General features: G+C 40.7%; 4 protein-coding genes across 4 annotated transcripts; 3 read left to right on the top strand and 1 right to left on the bottom strand.

The window, feature by feature from the left end:
• Window positions 1–11: 11 nt before the first annotated feature.
• Window positions 12–5,001, top strand: LOC135340124 (4-hydroxy-tetrahydrodipicolinate synthase-like). Its single transcript, XM_064536452.1, has 9 exons — window positions 12–213; window positions 397–470; window positions 649–834; window positions 1,564–1,658; window positions 2,247–2,381; window positions 3,789–3,842; window positions 4,085–4,214; window positions 4,451–4,546; window positions 4,824–5,001. The coding sequence occupies exons 1-9, from the start codon at window positions 48–50 to the stop codon at window positions 4,908–4,910; spliced, it is 1,023 nt and encodes a 340-aa protein (XP_064392522.1). The 5' UTR covers window positions 12–47; the 3' UTR covers window positions 4,911–5,001.
• A 157-nt stretch (window positions 5,002–5,158) lies between these two features.
• Window positions 5,159–8,406, top strand: LOC135340122 (nucleoredoxin-like). Its single transcript, XM_064536450.1, has 7 exons — window positions 5,159–5,381; window positions 5,472–5,640; window positions 5,803–6,072; window positions 6,391–6,595; window positions 6,811–6,899; window positions 7,673–7,978; window positions 8,218–8,406. The coding sequence occupies exons 1-7, from the start codon at window positions 5,257–5,259 to the stop codon at window positions 8,317–8,319; spliced, it is 1,266 nt and encodes a 421-aa protein (XP_064392520.1). The 5' UTR covers window positions 5,159–5,256; the 3' UTR covers window positions 8,320–8,406.
• Window positions 8,407–8,441: 35 nt separating this feature from the next.
• LOC135340128 (uncharacterized) lies at window positions 8,442–10,320 on the bottom strand. Its single transcript, XM_064536457.1, has 3 exons — window positions 10,185–10,320; window positions 9,904–10,064; window positions 8,442–8,681 (listed from the first exon to the last, which is right to left on the bottom strand). The coding sequence occupies exons 1-3, from the start codon at window positions 10,308–10,310 to the stop codon at window positions 8,636–8,638; spliced, it is 333 nt and encodes a 110-aa protein (XP_064392527.1). The 5' UTR covers window positions 10,311–10,320; the 3' UTR covers window positions 8,442–8,635.
• Window positions 10,321–10,506: 186 nt separating this feature from the next.
• LOC135340123 (nucleoredoxin-like) lies at window positions 10,507–16,975 on the top strand. The gene is made up of 7 exons (XM_064536451.1): window positions 10,507–10,643; window positions 11,167–11,335; window positions 11,993–12,247; window positions 12,694–12,898; window positions 13,520–13,608; window positions 13,856–14,161; window positions 16,680–16,975. The coding sequence occupies exons 1-7, from the start codon at window positions 10,510–10,512 to the stop codon at window positions 16,779–16,781; spliced, it is 1,260 nt and encodes a 419-aa protein (XP_064392521.1). The 5' UTR covers window positions 10,507–10,509; the 3' UTR covers window positions 16,782–16,975.
• The last annotated feature ends 221 nt before the right edge of the window (window positions 16,976–17,196 follow it).

Raw genomic sequence — 17,196 nt, 5'->3', positions numbered from 1 at the left:
AAAGAGGGCGTTGCTCCTTTTAGCGATCTTTACCAATCACTAAAGTCATGCTGCTACCTCTCCTCTGCAAAAGACTTCTCCCCACGGCCAGAGCTCCACTAATAGCATACAGAGCCATGAGTATCAAGCAGCTACCGAGTGGAGCCTACCCCACAATGATCACCCCCTTCTTGGATGATGAAAAAAAGTCTGTAGATTGGGACACTTTGGACAGTAAGACACGACTGTGTATTGAGCTATTAAAGTATGTGCATTGAGAGTATTATAATTAAGGTATGCAACGCGGCGACCTCTTAAAAGTTCATGTTTGCAGTGCTGATTATTCTTGCAAGTACTTTATTTAGATTCTAGTGGATATCATGCATGCACCAAATGATATTTTGTCTCCCTGTGCAGTCCTGACTGAGTGGTACATACGGTCTGGAGTCGGTGGTATCTTCTCCGTCTGTCTCTCCAGTGAAATGTTCCAAGTGAGTGCATGAGAGGTACAAACCGAATAGGCATCAAAATTATGGGTGTGTTACATTTAAAAATTCTTTAGCCTCCATGGTCTCAGAATTTCAAGAAACTAAATAATCACTTGCATGATTTAAGTAGGGCATTAATGGTAACTACCCATATTTTATTAAAATTATACCTCACCTGCAGCTAAGTAATGAAGAACGTGTAGCAATAGCTAAGCGAGTGGCTGAGAAGGCTGCTGGGCGTGTCCCTGTGGTGGCCGGGGCAACCTTTGAGGGTGGGCTGGAGGAACAAGCTCGACTGATGAATGAGATGGGGAAATTCGTCGATGTCGTGGTCATAATCACTAATCAGATTGCTCGAATGGATGAGGTACAGAACGTACAGCATCAATACAACACAACTATGAGTATCATGATAATCTGTACATTTTAGGTTCAAAGACAATACAGAAATTGCTTGTCAGCTTTGTGTACTAGTATACATGTACTGTATTTACTTGATTAAACGCCCTGCTTGATTAAACGCCCATCTCGTTTAAACGCCCATGGTAAAAGCTGTCTCTATCAATAAACGCCCCTCTTAAATAATCGCCCATGTATGGGGCGTGGCACTATGGGTGGAGCTGAATTAGCACGTGGAACCAGCTGAAACAATGGCAGCATAGAATAAATAGATACTATTTATGATGGCAGAGAGGACACAGAGGGAAAAACACCACTCTTACGACTTAAGATTGAAGCTGAGAGCTGTGGTAGCAGCCAAAAAGAGCATAATAACTGCTGATGAGCAAGAGTTTGAAGTAGACAAAACAATAAACGCCCCTTTCGAATAAGCGCCCATCTCGTTTAAACGCCCCCTCTACAGATGCTGCTAGGAAATAAACACCCGGGCGTTTAATCAAGTAAATACAGTACATATATATACGAAAGAATTGTGAAATCTACCATTGTACACATGTAGCTCTAAACAGCAAACACAGTGTCGATCATGTAGACAGTGAGAGTTTTTTCCAGATGTCGGTATTGTTTTATGAGAAATTGCTTGTGGTTCTAGTCAAAATCATTTGCTATTAATTTGCCCATGCGTGTACCCTTACAGAGTGATGAAGTGTGGCTAGGAAACTGCAAGAAGCTGATGGAGGTGACTGGAGACCTCCCACTGGGACTGTACGAGACACCAGTACCCCAAGCAAGGTACATGCATGTACAATTACAATGTGTCATTTTGAGCCACTCGTCAAGTAAGCTCTAAGCTGTAGCCTGTAGAATGTTAGCTTTGTGTCAGCTAGTTTGTTTCGAAACTCATCCCTCTTAGGCATGTCACTACTACAGTAGTTATACGGATACCGTATAGTGTTTTATTTTTGAGGAGCAAACATTTCATAGATTGCTCAAAATTATTTTCGAGGATAGAGGTCAATCCGCGAAAACCGTGAAATTTTGTTCCATGAAATTAGCGGCTATTCTTTATGTATAACTTATGTGGGTGGCTTTTTCCGAGTCTTAACGCTTCTACATTCTCACAGCTAACCCTTTCTCTTCTTGTAAATCTAGTCCTTCTCTAGTAACTGCTTGCTGACAGGTAGTGTCTCACCTGTTGTCTGGCTTCTTTTAAGCGGTGCTCTAGAAGCATGCAAGGGTTTTGTGCATTAGAGTCTATACCCCATACTTTTATCACCTGACCTAACTTTTCAAATTCAAACTAGTGTGTGCACAAAAGTGTTATGTATACATACATGTAGGTATGCTGTATCAATGGAACTGTGTCATTGTTTATTCCAGGTGGCTTACTCTGGAGATGATTCGCTGGGTTGCAGGCACTGGGAGGTTTGTGTTCCACAAAGACACCTCTCTCCAAGTGGATACTATGCTCTCGAAACTCAGAGCTGCCCAGTCTGTGCCTAACACACCACTCAAGTGAGTAACACTTATACATAGGGTGTACATTGTTAGCCTGTGTGACACACCATTTATGTAAAGTAACTACCGTATATGCTTGATCAGAGGCTGCTCTTGTATGAAGGTCACACTCAAATAGTAGCCTCCCTACAGCCCATCTTCAGCTAGTGCAATAGAAGCCGCTCTCAAATAGTAGCCTCAGTGAACTTTGTGGCTATGTCTCTGCACGTGGCAACCATATCAATACTGGTACATGTACATGTACATGAAAGACTTTCTTATGGTAGAGTTCGAGTTTGTGCAGGTGAAAATAACTTTTGATGACAAACTAAAGGTTGTTGAATTAGCTGGGGCTTAATAAATGCCTCTCTTGAACAATGGCCTCAATCTGTCGAATTGTAGCCTTCTCAGGAAAATGAAACATTTGTAGCCGCAGCCTCTGATCAGCATATTCAGTAGTACTATTGGTTCTTTCCCAGTCAATATGACACACATTTTAACTGTGTGTATTGTTTTTTCCCCTTATCCTAAATTTAGTGTGGGTCACTAGCTCCATAATAATCACTGAAACCTAATACTGTACATTGTACGTCTATAATTTATCTGATAGCCCACTCTCTAGCTGGGCATGGGATAGTATTCCGTCAGGGACATTAATTCTTTCTGACACTCAATCGGTACATACCCCTCTGATGCTATACGTACATGTATGTATATCAGTGGTCGGGCATTCTGTCGAATACTTCTCACATTATTGCATTGATACTGCTCTGATAATTATTGTATAGCCACTATTATTATAATAAGGAATGTATGGAAGTTAATGACTCTTGGTGGAAGTTATTCCCACATGCACATGTGTATCCTTTTCAAAACACATCATTCTACCAAAATCATTCAGACGTAATAGATATAGCATGAGAGCAACTCGCCCTCGTGCTTGTGGCTGTATATTACAAGGATTATTATGCTATTATATACGTGTTTTATATCACGACAACCCCTTACCAAATCATGCCCTGATCATTTAATTAACACGGAAGGGACTGTCACTGTATGACTTTTATTACACGCTTATAACCTTGACAACATAACGTGATTATAAACCCTCCAACAAAAACTGGTTTGTTACTGATCGATACTTTAATGTAAGATGGAAAGGTTTAGTTTATGTGGGTTATCAGATTATTTTTACTGTCATGCAAGAAAAAACTCGAGTATAAAATAGTACGTACTGTACGTAAAATCCAGAGTTACTTAATCATTTTATGGGATGGCTCTTATGCAAGGTACTCACATTGAGTAACGTTTTGCATGAACGTACGACTTTCTCAAGTACTGAGTACTACATTGTAGTTTAAGCATATAGATTTGTTACGTGGCCAGCAATGTGTGTGCAGTTTATTACATTTGTTCTCCACTCAGGTTTTTCACTGCCAAGGCCCAGTTTATCAGTACATGTGTAGACAATGGAGGAGGGTGAGTCACTACTCGTATTGTACGGAGTATTGTCTCCTCACACTATTAATTGATAGTGTCATGCTGAATCATATTGTTTGCTTTAATAGCAACACAATGACCTCATTGCTAGCTGTTAGTTTTTTTTACGGGGGCATTAGCTACTGTAGTGTGAAACTTCTACCTGTCTTAATTCATTCTGCACTCTTCTTTAAGGATTGTGTGTTTTACATACGTATGACCCATTGATCACCTCCTTGCAGCGGGTTTAGTGGTGTGACGGCCAATTTCTACCCGTGGGTGGTGAGTTGGTTGTCTGGTCAGACGGAGGGGGAGAAGAGAGACAAAGTGCAGCAGCAGGTGTCCATCACAGACAGAGTCATTGCTCACAAGGTCAGTACTGTACTCATACATGAGAGTCTAAAGAAGGTGTAGCAACCACTCACTTAATTAGTTATTGCATGTGCCTCTAAAACGTTGTAAAAAGTGGTCTTCATAGGTACGTATGAAACATTACAAACTGGGTTCATTACACACAGGAGGTTGTCCTTTGATGTACGTACATAATACCAGATATGTGCCTCGTGAGCTTATTTATTCGACCCTGTGAATCTTTTATCTATTTGCAGTATCCAATGTCATCCAAAGTTTACCTGTCAACACTCTACAATGTCCCCATCAAGACAGTCTGCAGGATAAACGATGCTGTATTGACTGATCAAGATGTGAGCACAACACACACACACACACACACTCAGCAGTCAGCACTCATGCATACTGTAACCTTAGTTACGTATGTGAGGGGTGGGGTTCAGTACGCATAAAAAAATTATACTGATCGTAATAACCATTCTCCACATTTTGTGCTCAACTAGCTTTTTTCATCTCACGTATACATGTAATGCATGACAAGTAAAACCTGATCACTGAAGAGTTGTGTATAGTGTCACTCTGTAACCCAGTGTCATAATTATGTACACTTCACCATGCAACCCTGTGCAGATGCTCTCCTTGAAGCACATGAAGGACTCGATGGACAAGCTGTGTAGTGAGATTGGAATCACACCAGTGCCTCCCATGAACACATAGTTACATTTTGTTTCTCTTTTTTGTTGTTATCTCCCATGTGAAACGATACAGGTTTATTTTTAGTGGGAAAATTGAGTGAGAAAATTGACAAGGATGAATGGTTTTGTAGCAGATGTATGTATGTAGCCAGGAGTGCTGTAGGATACAACAATGTGCGAAGTGAGTTAGAGTTAATTTATTGCTGAGTGGGCATGAATGACCAAATCTCCGGTACCTCCTCTGATCTCCGGTGGTATGATAAGCTGCTTCCGGTTGCCAGGACCTCAAAAACCAAAAGGTCAGCTGAATATCGAATCTGCACAACTCAAACAATTAACTCAAAGCGTAACAAGGAGACCCTGCAAACATGAACAAGCTTCTAGGAGATACTATTATCCGTGGTAATGGGGATGAGGTGGCTGTGAGTACTCTGGAGGGCGAGGGGAAGGTGGTAGCCCTCTACTTCTCTGCTCACTGGTGCCCACCCTGCAGGTATGTATGTCATAGCTAGCTAGCTAGCTGCAACAAGCATTAATTTATAGCTGCTAATCGTAATATTTAAGTTGTCACTTTCTTTTGTAGGAGTTTCACTCCTCAGCTTGCCACGTGGTACAAAGGCTTCAAGAAGGGACCAAATGGAGACAAGTTTGAGATTGTTTTTGTCAGCTCTGATAGAGACGATGCATCTTTTAAGGAGTATTTCAACGAGATGCCCTGGCTTGCCCTTCCCTTCGTGGAAAGAGAAAAGAAGGTCAGGCAATTTGCAATTTTCCGTGCTAATAGATAAATCTACTCTAGCTACTTAGTAGATATTTACGTTAATTTTGTGTTACATACAGCCCTTTACATCCACTCAACTGAATGTTTGAATACCTATAAAGTGATCTCCTGTATCTCTTTATGCACACCCTAGGCTCAATTGTCTACGCAGTTCAAGGTTTCTGGTATCCCTACACTGGTGATGTTGAATGCTGCCAATGGGAAGCTGATAACATCCGATGGCCGCGCTATCGTCACTGATGACGCGGAGGGGAAAGACTTTCCGTGGACCCCCAAACCTTTCCTCGAGGTTGTTGAAGGGAAGTTCTATAAAAAGAACGGGAAGGAAGTAGAGAAGGATGTTGAAGGACTTGGTGAATTCATAAAGGAAAAGATAATTGGTCTCTACTTCTCAGCACATTGGGTAAGTGTGTACTGCTAAGACTGCTACACTCTGTACACACACGTACACATAATGTGGCTTAGGCTCGAATTTCATTCATTGCACAGTGTTTGTACAGTGGGCAGACTGGTGTCATGACAGGTGTATACGCGGGGATCATAGAGCAATGAATTCTTTTACAACTCTTGAGGGAGTTGCCTGTGTAATGATAGTAATTAACGATAGTCATAATTATGGTTATTGGGGATGACTTGACAATGCTAGAGCCTTTTATAGCACGCGCACACACACACACACACACACACACACACACACACACACACACACACACACACACAGTGTGGGCCATGCAGAGGCTTTACTCCTCAGCTAGTTAAGACCTATAACAAGCTGAAAGAGGATGGAAAGAAGTTTGAGATCATATTCGTCAGCTCAGACAGGGACGAGGATTCTTTCATGGAGTACTATGGCGAAATGCCCTGGATTAGTATACCCCATGGTGACCCCAGAAAGAAGACCCTTTCTAGAATGTTTGATGTTTCAGGTAAGCTGTACTGTCCATTTTCAATCTTTAAGGCTAAGCTGCTTAGGTAAGACTAGTGCTGTAACTGACTGTTCAGCTGTTTGCTTCCCTGTTCCTCGAAAATATGCATGTACTAAGATCTATTATACACACATACCTTGACCTATGAATCAAGAACCTCTGGTGCAAAATGCCTCAGTTATAGCATACATAGAACCTTTCTTTGTGAAATCTAGGCATTCCAACTCTGGTGATATTGGACGAGAACAAGCAGACAATCACCTCCAGTGGACGTGCTGCTATATCGAGTGACCCAGAAGGAAAGGTACGTGCATATCCTAATTTACATGTAGCGCAATAGGGATGACCCTGCCATTGGAAACTTTACATTGTCAGTACATGGAAACAGTAATTAATTAATACATTCTGTATCGTTCATGCATCAATAGGTATTTGTACTGTGCGCATGTTTACAAATTCAACATACCATACTCTACCGAGATTACGCCCACCCCCACTTTTGAGTAAAAGTTCCTGCATAGGCTAATTGCCTCGAGAATATGCCCACCATGCAGGAAGTGATGCATTTGTCAGTGAGCAGTTGTAGTTTAGTGTAAGCTGGTTAGCTTGGAAGATAGCTAGACATAATAATTATTGCTCCTATTGCAAGTATAAAAGACAAGGTCTCTGAATCTCTGTTGAAGACTCTGACAATGACAAGGAACAACCTTCTGATACAGAATCTTGACTTGTATACTTTTCTTCATACATGTACCTAGCTACTTTATCCATGCATTACACCATTGTTGTATATTGATGTGTTCATTGTATTTCAAGAGCTGGCAAGCCTCAGACGCAGACAGAAAATACTTACATGTACACTGTAGTTTCTTGATGAGTGGGCGTAATTTCGAGGCAAACATCTTGGTGGGTTTAATTTCAAGTTTTCGAAATTAAGCCCATCCCACCTGTAGCTGCTTTGTAGCATGCAAATAGGGTTGGCGTAATCTCGGTAAAATACGGTATACATGTACACACCATATTGTAGTACTGTACATGTATCTTTGCCGCAGTAATTATACTTTTCAATGTGTACAGGAGTTTCCATGGTACCCTAAACCAATAAATCAGCTCACTGGAGCGACAGCTGGGGACATCAATGACAGCCCTGCTCTCATTTGGTTCAATGACAAGAAAAGTGGCAAAGACTTGACGGAGGTTATGAAGCCGGTTGCTGATGAGTGGATTAAGAAGTGGAAGGATGCAGAGGAGACACAGGCAATGGTGTTTTACGTGACTGGGAACGATGTAGACGATGACGAGGGAATCGCTAACTCTCTGAAGCAGTTTGCCAGTATCACTTCAAACACAGAACTGGCCATTGTGGATATACCAACCCAGAAGGTGAGAGTAGTGTGCACATGAACAGTAGTCTACACTACATGTATTGTTATATAGCAGTTCGTGTACGGTATAGCAATGTAAATTAAAAGCTGCGTAATTATACAGTCTGTACTGCTGTTGTTTGTGACCTACTTAACATTTTGGGAGTAAATGTACTGCCATTTGTAGCAGTGAGTGTCCGTTGTTCAGAGGGTCCAGGGTATTTACTGTGCATGCTGTTATTGTGTATTCAACTGCAGGTGTATGAGAGTAGCGATACTGACGTGGACACTGGAAAAATAAGAAGTTTTGTGGAGGGATTTCTCAATAAGACCCTCAAGGGAAGGGGGCTCAGACATTGATGATTGAACAGAGACGAACTACATAATTATTATTGTACTGCAGTGTTATATAGTACATTCCTTATTGACTATAATTATTATATGTTGTTTGTTGTTACATCTAGCTAGTTGCATGTTCAAAATTAGATTGCATGTTATTGTATAATATATAATAATAATAATATTATTATGACTATAATTATGACCTGACAGGATGAAGACAAACAACTGGCCATATAATTATAATAATATATAATTATGAAATTTGATGGATTGAGAATGAAGTCCAAGTTACGTGTTACAATTCAGCACTCTGGGTCTTCTAGTGAAATTGTGTTCAGTCATCCCCACTCTCAGAGTCAGTCTCCATTTCTCCATCACCGCTACACACAATGAAGCAATGTGATGAAACAAACATTTAATTTAATTTACTGTACAGCGGGCGGCTGCTGCGGGTATACCTCCCACTAGAAGACAACTTCTATAAAAGGACACTAGCTATGGTACGAATTGAAATCACTATCTAAGTACATGCACAGAAGCAACCTCCCACAAGCGGACAGAGGGCAAGCTTCGTGCTCCCAACTGACCAATTCTGTGCAAAACTACCTCTTATAACGGACAAACAGGAAACCACACCCACATTGTATGTCCAATAATTATGGTGAGGTTGTTTGTAATGTTATTGATCATACACTGCAAAGAATGATTGATTTCAGCAATTAAATTTTAAGTTCCTTAGCTTCTTGAACTAGAAATAGGGTCCATACAGACCATACATGAACATACTATCTATAATTCTTTGATATGGCTATAAATTGAATGAGCCTCCCATGCATTAGAGGACAACCTCCGAAAAGAGTACAACATCTCTGCTCCCAAAGTGTCCTTTATTCAGAGGTTCCACTGTATTTAGAACCTCTGAATAAAGGACACTTCAAACTTCCGCAAAGTTTATACTCTCGAAATAGACCTGCTATACGGTAGCCTCGATCCCAGGCCGCACTTCCCACTTCTTCACTTAGGGAAGTGGGCCTGGTATCGACTGCTTGCGCATGCGCTAATATCCCCCCGGTATCTGGGGGCTTTGGATAACATCGTATATACTCAGTAAAACTATGACATCACAACGAAAGGAAGTGGATTGAAGGAAGTAGATAGAAAGTTCGATTGAAGGTTTCTAGCCCATCGGATAGCATTCTCTGATAGCTACCCTTAGCCTGCTATGTTAACAAAAGACTCACAGCTTGCAAAAGTGTGGATGACGATCGTCTGAACGGAGTGACGGCTGACAAGAGCCTATATGGACAGGCCACGCCCATTTAACACTAACTTTGGTGAAAGTCTACTACTACTGCTACCAGAAGAAAATAGCAGTACAACAAACCTACACAGCTCTGTCTCTAGCTAGCTAGCTATATAGCTCTGTGTATGACTTTTAGGATATTTTCTCTGATGTATCCAGTATTATAGGAAATTTTACGGGAAAAAATATCCAATAATTTGGCGCATGCGCAAGCAGTTGATAGCAGGCCTTCTTTCCTATGAAGGCCGGTGAAGGAGGCTAGCTATACGGTATATACAATAGAATCTACAAACCCTTACCCATGTTTTGGCTCATTGATGACGGCCAGGTTGAGTTGTGGCAGTCCTTTTGAGGGAGGGTCTTGGTCTATTCCCTGAGTTACAGGGACAACAGTCTCTCCGTCAGATGACCTGGGCTGCTCCTGCACACTGATCAGCCTCTGTATCGTAGCTGCTTCTGCCTGCACGGAGGTGCATACAAGATCTATCATGTTTATATACGACAAAAATCACAAAATAATTGTTGTGATAGATTATTAAATATAAACATCATTGTAATCAAAGAGCTGGGAAATATCTACCTGAAGCACTTTCATTTGTTGCTGGATCATTGCCTTTGCTTTCAGAAGACAGAGCTGCTCTTTATCCAACAAGTCTTTTACTTCCTCAGCTGCCACTTCAGACCCTCTATTTTTTTGCCTGCTCATTTTCAATTTCTGCAGCTACCTCATGTTCTGCACAAACAAGCCTAGAAGGATAGTTTATTAGTGAGTAAGTCTACACATGTACATTTTTGACTTATTTGAAATCCAAATAAAGCACATGCGGATGTCAGCACTCTTTTCCAAACAACCGAAAGGTGTTTAAATTCTATACTATCTACTCTTCTGAAAAGGTCCTAACATCATGAACAAGTGGCTGGGAGATGTAGTTATACGGTTAGTAGATGATAAAGTGGAGGAGGTGGCTGTGAGTACTCTGGAGGGCGAGGGGAAGGTGGTGGCTGTCTACTTCTCTGCTCACTGGTGCCCTCCCTGCAGGTACAATGCACCTATCAATGCCAGTCTCCACTACCCCCCCCATGCGGGGAATAGTGGGGTTTTGATTCAGCAAGTACCCGTAAGCGTTCTAATTATAGAACCAGCCTGGTTAGGACGCCCTCTTTTATAACGCCCATATCTACCATATAAATTTCGTACATTGTTTTTACTGGTTCTATAATTAGAACGATTACGGTAACCCTGAGGTATGGGTATGGGTGGTGAATTTGACTTCCTCAGTGTATAAACTCACAACAGTAATATCCAGAAAAGTATAGCACATGCACACGTGCAGTCAAATCCCGGGGGGGGGTTATTAAGTGGGGATTTGATTTCAATCTGGCCCCCAGAGGTGGGGCAGTTGATATTGATGCAAATCAAATCCCCACTAAGCCCCGACATACCCCGCATGAGGGGTAGTGAGGACTGACATTGATAGGTGCATAAGTTTAACTATGGCAACAAGCGTTTGTAGATCTAGCTAGCTGCAAGTTGATAAGTTGTCATTTTTTTCTTCTTATAGGGCCTTCACTCCACAGCTTGCCAAGTGGTACCGGAAATTCAAGGATGGACCAAATGGAGACAAGTTTGAGATTGTATTCGCTAGCTCTGATCGTGATGATCAATCTTTCATGGACTATTTCAAAGACATGCCTTGGCTTGCCCTTCCCTATGCAGAGAGAAAGAAGAAGGTATAATTATCATGCAGACATTTTTACTGACACGTTATTACATGTACGTCATGTAGTCTCTAATACCGGCATTCTAAAAGTCCTGCTCATTGATCTCAAACTTTCAGCCAACTTTCATTGCTATAAATACGTGTACATGTAATTGCCTATTGGATATACCGTATAGTGTGTACGTGTATATTTTGAGGGTATAAAATGTTGGTTATAGTACATGTACCTGTATGTATATGAAATTAATTATTACAATAAATATAATTATACAGTGAATACTTGAGTCACAATTATCTTTTAAAACAAAAAATTCGTATAAAGCATTTCATATACATTTACCCTCTACCCTGAACACGCCCCACCCTCTCATGCACGCACATAATTAGCCGAGTGCTATTAACCTTTCCAGTGATTGTTATAAGTGCTATTAATCCCTTATTGCACGAGTAAACATGTCTAATAGTGCATGATGAAGTTCTTTGCACATTTTTAGCCGTGGTCGTTATTCAAAAACAATACGTTGTCATTGACAGCGTGCAATTACTTGACAGGTAATTGCACGCTGTCAATGACGGCGAGCAATTACTGGACCGGATTTGATACGGGATTAATTGCTGTACACTCTCCAGTCACTAATAGCACATCATATGATTATTTATTTATTAGAATGATCTGTCAAGAAAATTCAAGGTTTCTGGTATCCCGACATTGGCAATGGTGAATGCTGCCAATGGGAAGCTCATCACATCCGATGGCCGCAGTGTCATCGTAGAAGATGATTCCGGTAAAAAGTTTCCATGGATACCCGGTCCTTTCCTTGAGGTTGTCAAAGGGAAGTTTTGTAAGGGCATAAAAGGAAAGGAAGTGGATACCGAACACCTCAGAGGGAAGACCCTCGGTGTATACTTCTCAGCATATTGGGTAAGAAGGAGTAAAAGGTCTTAGACTATTGGTGTGCACAAAGAGTCATGCCTATATTGGATTGGATTGTTCATGCTTTCGTATGAAAATTCCTACGGACAAAAGCTTCACTTCAGAGATCTAGAAAACCTACCCGTACATATGAATAGTGTGGACCTGTCCAGTTGATGTCTACTGAACATTGTATCTACATTGTATTTTAACCATTCCATTATACTACATATGCATGCGTACCCCTTTGTTATAGTGTTGTTGAGGCCTGAGCTATTTTTTGGTTAATTAGTTTCACTTATGTACCGTCTAGGCATTGCCAAGCATACTAGAGTTGAACTTGAGAATTGTTATGTACATAACACGCAACACGTAGCATGCGCACCCACACACACAAATTTACTCGCTTGCTCACACACACACACACACACACACACACACACACACACACACAGTGTGGGCCTTGCAGATCCTTTACTCCTCAGCTGGCCAGCATCTACAAGAAACTTAGATCTAGGGGCATAAAGTTTGAAATAATCTATGTCAGTTCTGACAAGGACGAACGACAGTGGAAGGATTACTATTCCACCATGCCCTGGATTTGTGTACCATATGGTGACCCCAGAAAGAAGGTCCTTTCTAGAATGTTCGATGTTCAAGGTCGGTATTCGTGTAGGTATGTAGTGTGACTATTGCCTTGAGGTTAGGCCATATACCTCAATCTGTGATTGTACAGGCCTGTATATCTATCTACTTCTTTCTTAGGGGCCTGCATACAAAAAATGTATATACCGCGCCTATAGGAAAGAGCAGGCCTCATTATCTGGATGCGCTTATAGAGAATAACCACGCCTATGACGTTTCAATGACGTATGTTAGCTGGCTCGATCAAGAGGTCTATAGTCGTATCAGCAGTAGCACAACTAGTGAAGGAGACGTCACGTCTATAAAGAAGTGTTAAGACCAGTTGTTGGGCAGAGAACTGTGCGAACTATATCGAGGCTCTTGGTCTGCTAACCATTATGCGCCTATTAGTTGATGTGCGCTTATTAACCAGATTATACGGTATGTTCAGCTCTGAATCAGTACAAATGCTTCCACATAATTCCTGCACCCTTACATGCATGACACACATGACACACTTTGGGTTCTCTATCCATGTATTGTGGGAGCAGAGGGGAAATCACTACTTCCTCTGTCCACGGCCTACTATACGTGTATACTGCGTACAATGTATGTGTGCCGAGCTTTTACCTTAACGTAACGTTTCCCTTGTTCCAGGTATACCTACTCTGGTGATGATCGATGAGCATGGACAGGTTATCAACATGGGTGCTCGATCTGCCGTGGGGATGGACCTGCAAGGGGAGGTAGGGCCTTGGAATTGAAAGTACTAGCTGCTTTAAATTGTCTCACCAATAACATGCCTACTATATAATAACATGTAGGCCAGAGTATAATCAGCACCCGCGGTGCTTTCATTTTGTTTGTTTCTTCTCTATGTAACAAGTAACTAGCCATGCCTTCCACCCACCTACTTTAATTTTGTATTGTCCATAATGGCACCTAGCCTTGTTATCAAACCATTTTTTTTCTTTTTCGGCTATCCATATACAGAGATATCCATGGTACCCTGAGCCAGTGAGACAGCTTACAGGGTTAACCGGAGCAGACATTAACGACTTTGTCTCTCTTGTGTGGTTCAAGTACGATCGAACGGGTAGCGAACTAGCAGATGTGATGAGACCGGTTGCTAAGGAATGGATCCAAAAGTGGAAGGATGCGGGAGAAGAAGAGTTGATGATGTTCTATGTGACAGGGAGTGATATAGATGATGAGGATGACATCGCTATCTCCTTGACAAGTTTTGCAGCACTTAAGAAAGACACACAATTGGCTATTGTCGACATAAACAACCAGAAGGTAAGCCCAATAATCTGCAAGTATGCCACTTTATAATTCAAGAATAGTTGAGTCGTTCCATAAATAGTACGTAGTAACTGTACATGCACCAATATACATGTACAGTTACTACATGTACGTACTATTTACATATTAATTTTTGTGGATTCACTTTATCAAACTCGTTTGGGGAACAAAGTTTTAGCCATTATATACAGAGGTGGCTTTTGTTGAGGCATTGTTTTGTACACTAACTGTTTGTTAGGGACCTTACCTGGCCTTTACGTGCACGTTATAGTTATTGACTGGTTGACTAGTAATTATGGCTTATAAACAACCAATGCCGAGGGCGCAGCCCGAGGCTGAGGTTGTTTATAAACCATAATTACTAGGCAACCAGTCAACAACTGATTTATTTACTGCAAAAACAGCAAAACAGTCATTTGAACATCAGTGGAGACAGTCAAACTTGCTCTCACAGCCTCAGAATTATGCAGTTAGAACAGTTACAGGCATAGAACTAGCAGTACTACTGTGGAGCTACATGAGCTAGCTAGGTTCAGCTAGCTGGAAGCCATACATAAACTTTGACCAGACCCGCCCACCACTAAATGCAGCTGTGAGGTTTGTACATGTAGCTAGCTAGCTAGCTACCTGTACTGTAGCTCTGAACTAGTCTGTTATTGTCAACAACACCACAGTCTACTTGTAATTGTCTACTTCTGAGCCACAGCCTTGACTACTGAGAAAGCACAAAGCAAGAATTTGATTACAGGCTTCAGCTAGTTCAGTTCAATACTGTCAAGCTTACACAACATTTTTGAATTTTATTGCGTCCAATGTACCAAATTTTGTCAAGATGCATCATATCAATTCAAATCTGCTGAGGAAGTAGATTATAAGAATAGTGCCTGGGGGAAGTAATTATATAATATAATTACTGGACATCACCTAGGATACGGACTGAATCAGTAAATAAATGTATATAATTATTACAGCTTTTATTCAAGGTGATCGTTACTAGGGGTTTGCTTCACTAATGTATTGACAATTCGCTCAAACACAATAATTGAAGTTTTTAAGGCACTTAAATTTCTTGGAATGGCCTTTAAAAACGAATAAATTCCGCGCTGTTTGGTCAAATGACGTTGTGTCTTCCGTTAGCTAAGCATTTTGTGGACTGAATTTGCGTGGAGGATTGCTACAACCCATGAAGACAGCGAAAATTAAGCCCCTCAAAAATGTCATACTATACGATATGAGGCAAATTAAAGCTACATGTAATTCTCGATTTTAATTTTAGCAATCTTGCTGTGCTTATGCATTGTTGATTATGTGAGGCATGCATCAAATGCATACAAATATTATTTGGTGACCTCTATACTTGTTTAGTAATTAAGGTCGTTTGCTCATTAATAATCATTCATGAGCTACATGTAGATCTAGCATGAGCTGGAATGAAACGTAGTAGTCATTTCATGGCTCGAATAGACACTTTTACTAGATAGCTTAGGTGGAGTCCACTGTACCTTAGCAGGGCCATACAAAGAGATATATAAAAAAAAAACTACTTAAAGCTCATAAGGGGCTATTTTCCTTGGCTTTGTCCCCCATTTTAAGTACATATTCTTGTTTTGCAAGAGTTCCTTGGCCTGGAACCAAAAAAACCTTCATGTAGCCCTCCAGTATAGTAAGAAGTATAAGTATATCCTCTAAGAGCAAGATTATAGAGCTAGAAGTATTTTTGGAAGTTTAATTTGGCTACTAGTTTATGTTGTTTCTAGTAACTAGTTTCTAGTAACTTGATAATCGCTAAGAGCGATGGCTTGAAGATTGATACTTGACATACAAATAGTTGTCATCAGGAATTCATGTACTTCTATCATTACCGGAGTACCTATAGCACCATAGAATATGTGGCATATACCCATGGCATGGGTCACCCAATGGTGTACACGCTGTACATGCATGCATGGATAAAGTTTGTGATAACACATTACCGTATAGCGGGTAATTTTCGGGGGACAAAATATTCGTGGTTCAGCAATATTGAGACATTTCGTGGGTAATATTTTCGTGGTTGCTGCTTGGATTGTAGGTAAAGGTAGGCAAGGTCGCTTCATTCGTGGGTAAAATATTCGTGGTCAGACCTCCAACCACGAAAACCACGAATATTTTGCCCCACGAAAATTACCCGCTATACGGTATATAGTTTCACAAAAATAATATTCATGAGCAAACGGTTTACCGTAACCTTAATCTGATTGGCTAAAAACAGCAGATTAATGGAAGCACAATCTACAGGAAGTGCAGTAATTCTACAGAAAGTGTCGCATAGCGCATGCAATGAAGGTCAAGTTAGATACCTACACGCACACCCACTTGTAGAATATGCATCTTTGTAACCTCCTTGGTTGGGTTAGGTTGCCTCGGGCTAACCACTACCATAGAGATTACAACGCTGCTGTTATGCATATTCTACTCATAGGTTTTGCCTATCCTATACATGTCAATTTACTTGATTATTATCTTACTGCAGGTGTACGAGTGTGATGCTACTGATGTGGATGCTGGTGTTATGGGAGTGTTTGTGGAAGGATTCCTCAACCAGTCAATTGAGGGGAAACCTCTAAAATCATGAATTACTAGCACACCCACAGCTGCTCACTAATTTTACCATTATATATAATTTATATAGACTTTTTTATTTTACACTGTTGATGCTCATCATGTGGTTTTGTGTTATTTTTGTATTGGTCCGTGTTTATGATTTCCCAGCTGATATAAGTTAATGCAGTTGGTTATCAAATAATAAATATTGTCACAGTACACTGAGCATAATTATATATACTTACGATATATACATGTAGCAGATTGATATAATTATAGATGTGAGCTCCCAAAAAATGTTATGCTAATGATTTTGAAAAGAGATAATTATTAGAAAAAAGTCATGCATGCAATAATTATTATTGCCTAATTAATTTATAGATCTACTGACTAAAAGTGATGCTGATGGTGCTGAAATGATAAATATGATATCGATGTCACGATTG

Source organism: Halichondria panicea, chromosome 8, assembly GCF_963675165.1.
Source record: "Halichondria panicea chromosome 8, odHalPani1.1, whole genome shotgun sequence".
NCBI lineage: Eukaryota > Metazoa > Porifera > Demospongiae > Suberitida > Halichondriidae > Halichondria > Halichondria panicea.
This window is presented reverse-complemented; position numbering and strand designations above follow the sequence as displayed.